The sequence below is a fragment of the Lepus europaeus genome, chromosome 5, assembly GCF_033115175.1.
Source record: "Lepus europaeus isolate LE1 chromosome 5, mLepTim1.pri, whole genome shotgun sequence".
NCBI lineage: Eukaryota > Metazoa > Chordata > Mammalia > Lagomorpha > Leporidae > Lepus > Lepus europaeus.
Genome location: NC_084831.1, coordinates 6703506 through 6715810, shown reverse-complemented (window position 1 = coordinate 6715810; position 12305 = coordinate 6703506). Strand labels below are relative to the sequence as shown.

General features: G+C 43.1%; 1 protein-coding gene across 3 annotated transcripts in view; it reads right to left on the bottom strand.

The window, feature by feature from the left end:
• KIF1B (kinesin family member 1B) overlaps positions 1-12305 on the bottom strand; it is a 169177-nt gene that overhangs the window by 104427 nt on the left and 52445 nt on the right. For all 3 annotated transcript variants that reach the window (XM_062190416.1, XM_062190414.1, XM_062190415.1), the window contains exons 6-9: positions 11428-11606; positions 10727-10838; positions 4737-4814; positions 3965-4030 (exon numbers count right to left, since the gene is read on the bottom strand). In XM_062190416.1, coding sequence (XP_062046400.1) covers positions 3965-4030; positions 4737-4814; positions 10727-10838; positions 11428-11606 — 435 coding nt within the window. The remainder of the gene's footprint in view (positions 1-3964; positions 4031-4736; positions 4815-10726; positions 10839-11427; positions 11607-12305) is intronic.

Sequence of the window (12305 nt, the reverse complement as noted above, 5' to 3'; positions counted from 1 at the left end):
CACCTTTCAATTATTCCCCAAATACTCATCAACATTCCTGAGCCATTTCACATCTATTTACCCTCTAAACACCTCAGTGGATAAGGATATTCTCTAATGCAGAGTACCCTGACCAAATTTAGGAAAAGCCAAAGCAATGTAACACTATTATCTAATACCCTATTCATATATCTTTTATACCTGTCAGCATTTTAAAGCAAGTCCACCATTTCATGTATAAATACTTTAAATACATATATCTAACAGAGAAAGACTTCTAAAAAAAAAAAACTCCAAAAAAAAGTTAAGACCATTATCACACTTAACAAATTCAGAATAACTGCTTCATGCAAAAGAATCCTTGCAATCCAGGTTGGATATATAGAAGCAAGTCATTTAAATTAATAGATTTCCTTGGCCAACAACTGAATCATCATGTAGGTCACAGGATCTGGAGCAGCTCTTATAAAGTAATACATATTTGGTTTCTTCGAAAGAAAATTATGTCAACCATCAGACTGAGGACTAAAAGCAAAAAGGCCTAAGAAAGTGATGCCATTTGCTGATGCTGGAGATTCGCAAAAATGCTAAGATGAATTTTCTGTAAGTAAATGTTACGGGTCTCCTTGTACTGCTCTTTCCATGACCCTCTCCAAAAGCACCAATAAAAGGGCAGTGATAAAATGAAAGAAATTATATTCTCTAAAAGTAGAAATTAACAAATATCTGCAGGCATAACTACTCAAGTACTTGCTGACTGTGTATGTGTTGTGACGTTTCAAGAATACTGCAAGTGTACACAGGCATTTGGCTAGCAGTCAAGTTGCCTGCTGGGATGTCCACAGCCCATACTGGAGTCCTAGGGGGGTTCAGGTCCCTGCTCCGCTGTGGATTCCAGCTTCCTCCTAATGCACAGTTGGAGGCACCATGTGATGGGTCGAGTAGGGCACACCTACACGGACACAGAGACTCCCCGCTTCGGCCTGTTGCAGGCATCTGGAGAATGAACCAGTGGATAAACAGAAGCTACCGAGGAGAAGGCCAGGGTTTACTGATAAACACTGCTCCGGCCAAGGGCAGTTTTCAAAATCCATTCCTGGTATAATCTGACATTAAACACAAGATGGTCCACTTTTTGCAACAGTATAGCTATTCAGAAAAAATGTAGTTAAGTGGCTGACCTCTGGTTTATGGAGGGAAGGAAGTACCCAAGTGGTACTTTAATCGCGTCTCTTTTCAAAAACATCCATGCCCGGTAACAAACTCTACTCACAGGTGCACATTCTACCAATTACAAGTTATTTCTAACAGTGGGTTCAATTTTAAATTGCACAGAACTCTAAAGAGAATTAAGCCTCTCAGTCATTCACAGATCAGTGGGACAAACTTTTATTCCACTATAGAATTCTTGAGGCCCAAGCCCTCAGTTTACCCTTTTACAATTCCTGAACACACCTGAACACCCTACTTTGCCCACTGTTAATTCTGAAAATACTGTAAAATTTAAAGTATGTCAATTAAATGACCACAAATGGTGTAAAAATAAGTAGGAACAGTTTGCTAAAAATGTTCTATTTTCATTTTTGTCAATTAGACTAAATTAAATAAATCTGTGACTTGCAACACCAGCATTTCACATGGGCACCATTTCCTGTCCTGGCTGCTCCACTTCATATCCAATTCCCTAGCCATGGCCTGAAAAACCAGTGCAAGCTGGCCCAAGTGTTTGGATCCCTGCCACCCACATGAGAGACCTGGCGGAAGCTCCTAGTTTGGGCAGGGTTCAGCCCTGGCCATTGAGGCCATCTGGGGAGTGAACCAGCAGGTGGAAGATCTTTCCCTCTCTGTAACTCTGTCTTTCAAATAAAGAAATACGTATTTTTAAAAAATAAAAAACAAGACGGCACCGCGGCTCAATAGGCTAATCCTCTGCCTGCAGCGCTGGCACACCGGGTTCTAGTTCCGGTTGGGGTGCCGGATTCTGTCTCGGTTGCCCGAGAAAATGAAAGAGAAAATGCCCGAGAAAATGAAGAGGAGAAAAATCTATAATATTTGGGTAAAAGAGGATGCAATACTATGTTTCCTAGATGCAGGCAAAAGTTTAACTTGATTCTACATTCTTCTCTTTATGCATGTATAACCAAAGAAAGACCAAAGAACTTCCATGTTTTAAATTATCCATGACCTTAGGAAACAAGATCCATAAATGGGTTTAACAACACATAATGATCACAGTTGTTTTGGAAGCTGCCCTCAACAAATTTACTGCCCTTTCACGTGATTTATGGAAGAGACAGTCCTGTAGGTCACTAGCAGAAACATCGTAACACAATGTAAGGCTTCCTCAAATTTCTCTCTTGTTCCTTTATTCTTAATTCCTCCTCCAAAGCACGTCATCTTCCTAAATTAGTTGTGTGTGAAGCATCATGATTCGTGGTCACCATAAACAGGTATTCTAAATTCCAGAGCCAGAAAACAAATCACGGGCTTTTTAAAGTTTCATTTGCATTTATGCATCCATACATCCTGCTCAGGATTTAAAATCATAACAGTCAATTCATAACAGCTAGTTCATGTCTATCAATATCCACTGTACCTTGCTGGTGCAGTTATCCTACGGATGAAAGCATTTAAAAGAGAACAAGAACACAGAATAAGCCTCCAATTAAAAAGCAATGTTGTGCTTAAATTTTAAGTCGTAGATTATGACTTCCAAGAGACAATCAAGAAAGGATTTAATTGTTACAGCGAATTAAACAAGAAATTAAACTAAATTAGAGCATACAGTGACTAGAGCTTCCTCGGTTCTATAAGTGATGAAGCCACTTATAGAAAAACTGTTCTAGCTTTAGTATTCCACTGTGAAGAAACAAGACAGAATAAAACTACAGTCAAGCACTGGACAATAATATTTGGCTATGTAATGAATCACACTTACAAGGGGATCTCAAAAGATTATAATGGAGCTGACAGCTTCCTACAGCCCAATGACATCGCAGCCATCGCAACGTCCTAGCACAGGCACCTGCAGTGATGCCGGGGTAAACAAACCTACTGCTCTGCACAGCACAATTATGTAGAGTACAGAACAGCTGATAATCAGTGACTGCACTTCTGATTTGTAAGTCCTGTAATTTTTACTGTTATTTTAGAGTATTCTCCCTCTATTTATAAAAAAAAGAGTTGAAACAGGATGCCAGGTTTTACTGGCCTGCCTCACACTCAGGCATACTGTGTTACATCGGCTGACAGACCTACACCCAGCTTGGCTGTAGAAGTCCACTCTGCCATTTGCACATGAGGAAATAGCTCAGTGATGCATTTCTCAAAACACATCTTGCCATCAAGTGCCACACAACTGTATTTTTAAAAATATTACTGGCACCCAAATTAACAGCATTTACCACAGCCAAACTGCTCAAAATACTCCAAGGAGTACTACATCCTACTTAGAAAAGATTGTATAGGAAAAGAACATGTAACAAATACAGTTGGTTTTTGTGAGCTATGCAGTACAGAAGGGCACTGGGAACAGCAGGTCAAGCTGCAGTTTGGGGACACCAGCTCAGGTCCTGGCTACTCTGCGCTGGCCCTGCCTGCTGTTAATGCACCTGGGAAAACAGCAGGTGATGGCTCAAGTACGTGTGTGTGTGTGTGTGTGTTTCCCCTCACCTCCTCCCTCCCTCTTCCTCGTCACTCTGCCTTTCAAATAAAGGCAAATCTTTTTTTTAAGTAAGGCTCAATTAATTAGTCAAACTTTGGGTTTTTCCTCTAGTTTTAAACAACTATATTTTCATTTTCCTTAATCTCTTCTACTTTCAGTTACAAGGTTAAACTGTGTTATGCTTAGTGTTTTATCTGAAAAGCACCAAGAGTAGAAAGGAAAGATTATATAAAAGGGCTGAAAAAGGACAGCTTTCATAAAATATCATCAAGTATATCTGCTGGAATAAATTTCCCCGTAATGATGGAATATACAACTTACCACCTCTGCCAGAGCGGAAATGACTTTGCCCAAAGTTGTAAGAGACTTATTAATGTTTGCTCCTTCCTGAAATAAACACCAAACATGACAGCATTATGATGAAGACTTCCTAAGACTGCCACGTCACACACAACACAAAATACAGTCTGCGAGATGCTGACATCTGTTTATTTATGACAAGTTCCTCTTTTGGTCCTCAAACCTTCCTCCTCTCTACCTGCTAACATGCTGGAGTGATACACTCACTCGCAGTCCTAAAGCATCTTCAAGATGTTTGTGCTTCAAAACCTCTCGGATGCAGCCTTCTTCCCACAGCTCTAGCTTAGCAGTATCTCCATCAGTCGGTGCCTGTTGTCATATCTGGATTTTGGACAGACTGTTCCCATTACGATCTCTTACTTCCACCCCCTCAAAGCCTGCCTATTTCTCATAATGCAATTCAACTCTCACACTGACCATCAAGTCCTTCCTAACTATTCTGTTACATTACATATTTTTTGCTGAAGTTATAGATCAGGAGTTTTCAAATTTTTTCCCATAAAGGGCCAGACAAAAATGTCTGGGGGCTATACAGTCTCTGTCACAACTCTGTCAATGCGGTATCAAAGTAGCCACAGGCAATACGTAAATGGATGGATGGATGTAGTTGTGTTTCAATAAAATTTTATATACACAGGCAGGCAGTGGGTTGGATCTGAACCACTGGCCATCCCCGCTGATCCATGTTACAGGACATTCACTGACGAGGCTATTGATTTGGTAATATAAATACCTTTAATCGAGTTCCTTTGGCACCAGTTGAATCAGCGCGTTCACTTCCTGCTAGGTCTACCAGGCTGATCTTACTGACCTGGTGAAGAACAATAACACGGACAACTGAGAAACATGCACAGTAGAAGCAGACTTCGAGAGAGGAAATTTTTTTAAAAGACTAATAAGAAATGGAGAAGATTAAACTTATAGTTCTTGAATATGGCACAAGACGATAAAGACAATGCACACCACAGTTTAAAGAGCATTCACAAGACTTGTAGCAATTACCTTCACTCAAAACAAATAACTTCAACATAAACATAACACAATCACAATTTATTATACAATATCACAAAAATATATAAAACTCATCAACCCCATTAAATGGCATACTGAAAATGAAGCTTTGAGGGGCAGGCATTCTGGCACAGCCCTGGCTATTGTGGGCACGTGGGGAATGGAACCAGAGGATGAAAGATCTCTCTCCCTCTCCTTGAAGGCACTCTTTCAAATAAAGTTTTGATCAACTGGACCTCTAACACACTGCTGATGAAAATGTAAAATGATACAATCACTTTGGAAAACAGTTTGGCAGTTTCTTTTTCTTTTCTTTTTTAATATTTATTTATTTATTTGACAGGCAGAGTTAGAGACAGAGAGAAATCTTCTATATTCTGGTTCACTCCCCAAATAGCCACAAAGGCCCAAGCTGGGCTGGTTCAAAGCCAGGAGCCAGGAAATTCTTCTGGGTCTCCCACATGAGTGCAGAGGCCCAAGCACTTGAGCTACCTTCCATTGCTTTCCCAGGCACATTAGCAGGGAGCTAGATCAGAAGTGGAGCAGTCAGGACTTGAACCAACGTCATATGGGATGTCAGCATCACAGGCAGCGGCTTTACCTGCTATGCCACAATGCTGGCCCCAGCAGTTTCTTAAGAAGGTAAATATACACCTACCATGAGATTCAATTATCTCACTCCTAGGTATTTACCAAGAGAAACTAATTCAAATGTCCACACAAAGATCAGTACATAAATATTTATAGCAGCTTCATTTCTAATAATCAAAAATTGGAAATAATTTAAATGTTCATCAACAAATAAATTAGAAACTATGGAGTATCTACCAATGCAATATTTGGCATCAATGAAAAGGAATGAGCTATTGATATACCCAGCATAGATGAATTTATTTATTTTTCTTTTTTTTTAAATTTATTTATTTGACAGATAGAGTTACAGACAGTGAGAGAGAAATAGAGAGAAAGGTATTCCTTCCGTTGGTTCACTCCCCAAATGGCCACCATGGTCAGCGCTGTGCCAATCCAAAGCCAGGAGCCAGGAGCTTCTTCCTGGTCCCCCCATGTGGGTGCAGGGCCCAAGCACTTGGGCCATCCTCCAATGCCCTCCCGGGCCACATCAGAGAGCTGGACTGGAAGAGGAGCAACTGGGACTAGAACCCGACACCCATATGGGATGCCGACGCCGCAGGCGGAGGATTAACCAAGTGAGCCACGGCACCAGCCCCAACATAGATGAATTTCAAAATCATTTTGTAGGGCTGGCATTGTGGCACACTGGCATCCCATATGGGCACTGGTTCGAGTCACAGCCATTCCACTTCTGAGCCAGCTCTCGCTAATGTGCCTGGGAAAGCTGCAGAAGATGTCCTGAGTGCCTGAGTCCCTACCACACACATGGGAGACATGGATGAAGCTCCTGGCTCCTAACTTCAGCCATCTGGGGCACAAACCACTGGACGGAAGATACCTCATCTCTCACTCTCATTCTAACTCTGCCTTTCAAATAAACAAATAACTCTTTAAAAAGAAAATCATTTTGGTATAGGAAAGAAGCCAGGAGAAAAAAAAAGTACATATTATATGATTCCATTTATATAAAATTCTAAAAAATGAAAAATAATATGTAGTGACAAAAACTGTATCAGTAATTTTCTTTGGTGGGGATGGAAGACAAGACAGACAAAAATGACAAAGGACCAAGAGGCAACTGCTGGGAGTGACAGGCATTCTCTTTGCTGGATTGTGGCACTGGTTTCACAGGTGCAGGTATATATACCTCACAACTGGTCCAATGTTGTATTTTAATTACGTTCAGTTTATTGCACAATACACCTCAATAAAGTTGTTTAAAAATAAAGTTTTAGGAGAGTTTAAACAAAAGTATTCAAAATGGATTATGAAAAAAGCTATCATTATGGGATTAACACCATCAATTTTGTAGATCTGAAGTTACGGGAAAAGAGCAAAATATTCTTTCATACAGAATGCTCCTTAGTGCCATTCAGAAAAATACTAACTACCAAATAACATTCACATATAATCTCTGGATAAGCAAGTTATTTGATCATCCACATAAGGAGCATATTTTTAAAACAAGTTCCTCGCTGGCGCCGCGGCTCAATGGGCTAATCCTCTGCCTTGCGGCACCGGCACACCAGGTTTTAGTCCAGGTCGGGGCACCGGATTCTGTCCCGGTTGCCCCTCTTCCAGGCCAGCTCTCTGCTGTGGCCTGGGAGTGCAGTGGAGGATGGCCCAAGTCCTTGGGCCCTGCACCCACATGGGAGACCAGGAGAAGCACCTGGCTCCTGCCATCGGATCAGCGCGGTGCACCAGCCGCGACGGCCATTGGAGGGTGAACCAACGGCAAAGGAAGACCTTTCTCTCTGTCTCTCTCTCTCTCTCACTGTCCACTCTGCCTGTAAAAAAAAAAAAAAAAAAAAAAAAAAAAAAAGTTCCTAAAAATGAACAAATAGTTCATCAAGTAAAAAGTGATTCTAGTTTCTGGTTACAATGGTATCATAAAATTCTCACTCTATAAGGCAATGGATCTTTTGTAACTGCCAGTACAATAAACCTAATCTCAGATTCGAAAATCTAGTTGCATGCACTTAGTAAGGTATGCAGAAGAAATGTGATATAAATTTTTATCATTGGACCGGCGCCGTGGCTCACTTGGCTAATCCTCGCCTGTGGCACCGGAATCCCATATGGGCGCCGGGTTCTAGTCCCAGTTGCTCCTCTTCCAGTGCAGCTCTCTGCTGTGGCCCGGGAAGGCAATGGAGGATGGCCCAAGTGCTTGGGTGCCTGCACCCATGTGGGAGACCAGGAGGGGGCACCTGGCTCCTGGCTTTGGATCGGCTTGGCCGTAGTGGCCATTTAGGGGGTGAATCAACGGAAGGAAGACCTCTCTCTCTCACTACCTAACTCTATCTGTCAAATAAACAAATTTTAAAAATAAATAAATAAAATAAATTTTTATCATTAAGAATGTAATAATAAAATTACATTTACTGAGTGGTTACTTTGTACCGGACACTATTATATGCACTTAGAGTATACTAACACTTCTCTTTTTAAAAAATATTTATTTATTTATTTATTTGAAAGGCAGAGTTACAGAGAGGCAGAGGCAGAGGCAGAGAGAGAGATCTTCCATCTGCTGGTTTACTCCCCAAATGACTGTAACTTCTGGAGCTGTGCTAACCCAAAGCCAGGAGCCAGGAGCTTCTTCTGGGTCTCTCATACAGTGGCAGGGGCCCAAGGACTTGGGCCATTTTCTGCTGCTTTCCCAGGTCATAACAGAGGGCTGGACTGGAAGTGGAACAGCTGGGTTTCAACCAGTGCCCATATGGGATACTGGCACTGCAGGCAGCAGCTTTACCTGCTATGCCACAGTTCCGACCCTAACAATTAATTCTTTTGACAATCCTATGAAGTTATTACAGATGGAGAAACTGAGGCACAAAGAAGTCTAGTAATCTGCTCGCAGTAACAGTTGAAAAGTAGCAGAGCTAGGGCTGGCATTGTGGCATAGCAGGTAAAGCTGCCACCTTTGACACCAGCATGCCATATGGGCGCAGATTCTAGTCCCGGCTGCTCCACTTCCAATCCAGCTCCATGTAATGTGCCTGGGAAAGCAGTGCAGGATGGCACAATGGCTTGCGCCCCTGCACCCATGTGGGAGACCCAGATGAAGCTCCTGGCTACTGGCTTCAGCCTGGCTCAGCCCTGGCTATTGTGGTTATTTGGGAAATGAACCAGTGGAAGGAAGACCTCTCCTCTCTCACTGTAACTCTTTCAAATAAATAAATAAATCTGAAAAAATTTTTTCAAAAAGTAGCAGGGGCCGGCGCCGTAGCTTAACAGGCTAATCCTCCGCCTTGCGGCACCGGCACACCGGGTTCTAGTCCCGGTTGGGGCACCGATCCTGTCCCAGTTGCCCCTCTTCCAGGCCAGCTCTCTGCTATGGCCCGGGAAGGCAGTGGAGGATGGCCCAAGTGCTTGGGCCCTGCACCCGCATGGGAGACCAGGAAAAGAACCTGGCTCCTGGCTTCGGATCAGCACGATGTGCTGGCCGCAGCGGCCATTGGAGGGTGAACCTACGGCAAAAAGGAAGACCTTTCTCTCTCTCTCTCTCTCTCTGTCCACTCTGCCTGTCCAAAAAAAAAAAAAAAAAAAGTAGCAGGGCCACGATTCAAAATAAGTAGCCTAAGGATCAGCATTATGCCAAAGTAGATTACGCCACCAGCTGCAACACCAGCATCCCATATGGGTGCTGGTTTAAGTCCCAGCTGCTCACTTCTGACCCAGTTCCCTGCTAATGTTCCTAGGAAAGCAGGGGAGGATGGCCCAAGTGCTTGGGCCCCTGCCACCCACTTGGGAGACCCAGAAGAAGCTCCTGGCTCCTGGCTTTGGCCTGGCCCAGCCCTGGCTGTTGCAGTCATCTGGGGAGGGAACCAGCAGATGGAAGATCTCTTTCATTTTCTCCCTTCCTCTTTCTGCCTTTCAAATAAATAAATCTTAAAGAAAAAAAGAGGAAGAAAATCAGAAAATAAAAGCAAAGATATTTAAACATCAGAACTGTTGTGCAATTATTTTCCTGGAATACAGCAAATTCTGACTGACTGTTTGCTTTATTTCAGAGCAACACTATCAAAGTTTAAAAAAAAAAAAAAAAAAGGAGCAAATCCATACCAAAGGCAGCTAATAAGGTAATAATTTAAAAGCTCCAGTCAAGAAGAGAAGGGGCCGGCGCCGCGGCTCACTAGGCTAATCCTCCGCCTTGCGGCGCCGGCACACCGGGTTCTAGTCCCGGTCGGGGCACCGATCCTGTCCCGGTTGCCCCTCTTCCAGGCCAGCTCTCTGCTGTGGCCAGGGAGTGCAGTGGAGGATGGCCCAAGTCCTTGGGCCCTGCACCCCATGGGAGACCAGGAGAAGCACCTGGCTCCTGCCATCGGATCAGCGCGGTGCGCCGGCCGCAGCGCGCTACCGCGGCGGCCATTGGAGGGTGAACCAACGGCAAAAGGAAGACCTTTCTCTCTGTCTGTCTCTCACTGTCCACTCTGCCTGTCAAAAATAAAAAAAAATAAAAATTAAAATTAAAAAAAAAAAAAAGAAGAAGAGAAGGGTTTTCTCCCCCACAGAACTGTTTAACTGTCTTGCACAGAGTGAGACTCATGGTCTGAGATTCCTTTTTCTTAACTGTATTTTTTACCTTGCAGTTTCAATTAAGAACGCATGCTGAAAACTTGTATAGAATGGAATAAAAATGGTAAGCACAGGCTACAAGACAGCTTCCAGTGGATAAGAGAGCAACTCGCCTCCTTCCCTTCAATGCAGACAGCAGCAGAAGGGACTTCTCAAAACCTCCACCTTGGGGCACGCAGGTGCTGTGGTGCAGCAGCTAAGTTGCTGCTGGGGACACCTGCTCCCCACGCTGCAGTGCCAGGGTGCGTCTCAGCTCTGCTGCTTCTCATCCAAATTCCTGCTGATGCACCTGGCACGCAGCAGCACGTGGGTTCCTGCCATCCACATGGGAGACTGGGATGGAATGCCCGGCTCCCAGCTTTCACTTGGCCCAGCCCTGGACCATTTAGGGAGTGAACCAGTGGATCAAAAATTTCTCTCTCTTTCCCTTTCAAATAAATATATATTAAAAAAAAAAATCCCATCGTCACAATTGAAGCCCAGAGACTGTAGTTTTCCTACCTTCTCTGTGGAAAGGTTGGTCTCAGAATCTTGTTTCTTCTGGGTGAAAACAATGGTAAACACAGCATGGGAACGGCTACTTGTTTCATTCATGTTGGTAGCTGCCACTGTCCTAAACAAACATGAAGGTGACCATGTGACAAAGGAATTCTTAGATGAGAGTTAAAATGGACAGCAGTCTCCATACTACAACCATAACATTCACAGCCAGCAGGCTTAAACTGACTCAGACTGCAAGACTGTCACATTCACAACTGCTCTCAGCACTGCCTTATTTGTGAGCCCATCAAGTCACCATCCACTCTACAGATACTCCCACTGGAGTCATTTTCCAAACTCCAGCAATCCCTTTGGAAAGCACTGAAGCACTTAACTGTTTTTATTTACTAGGTGCTCCTTTGTCCCAGAATCAGTTATTAGCGTAGCCACACGGACATGAACTAACATCTCACCACGATTTGACTGAGATCTGAGTAAAACTTAAGCAAAGTTCTAACATGTTTTGGCAGTACATTGTTTTGATGAGAAGCAAGATAGTTAATATGCTAAAGCCCTTGGCTGTCTAGCAGAGCCAAAGGATCAGAGGATTCCACAATTAAAGAAAGTCTCTTAGCTATAAATGTGGCCTCAAACCCTTAACCAATAATAAAAGCCTCAGGACATGCCAAAGACCTCAGTCATGAATTTACTTCCTGCCTTACCTTGCCTTGTTCCCGGCATCCATGAGGTCAGCAATGTCTGTGTAGGAGGTGACTGCCAACTTTGACAGGTCCTCTACATAGGGTCCAAGAAGTGGGTGTTCACGCACACGCAAATTACCCTTGTTTTTTGGATTCAGCAAATCTCGTACTCTCTCACAGTAAATTTCCATGTAGCTCACCTAGGAACATATTAAAGTCAATTGAAGGACTTGGAAAAAGAAATCACATACTATGCAAAGACTTTAACTCATTATTAAAAGCCCTCTAATTAAGGCTGCTGACTAGCCATCACCCCTTCTGGTGATGGCTTTACAAATTCAACGTTCTAGGCTCTTTTACCCTATTAACACAGATATCCCACTGTACAGGTAAGACCCAGCCATCTGAGGATGGTGTTGTGGCATAGCAACACCATATGGGCTCCTAGCTGTCCATAGGAGCTCTAGTTCCTGTCCTGGTTGCTCCATTTCTAATCCAGCTCCCTGCTAATGGCCTGAGAAAAGCAGCAGCAGGTGCTTGAGGTCCTGCCACCACGTGGGAGACTCAGAAAAAGCTCTTGGCAGCTACTTGAGTAGTGAACTAGCAGATGGAAGACTCAGTAAGACTCTCCCTCTCTCCAGCTCTTTCAAATAAATAAATCCTAAAAAACAAAAACCCAGATTTCTGACTTTCTTAGGAAAGTCTGGCATATACTAGCTATTACTTCACTTAGACAGAAAAGATATTTTAGTAGGAATTTAACAGTTATCAAAGTTTTTTCTCAAACGCACATGTTTGTCAGTTCCTGGGGTTTACAAATAGGTTACTCCAAGAGTTTGGAAATAAGACTTCTACCAGAGTTAAAACTAAGAAATACCAACATTTCAAAGCATGGAGGA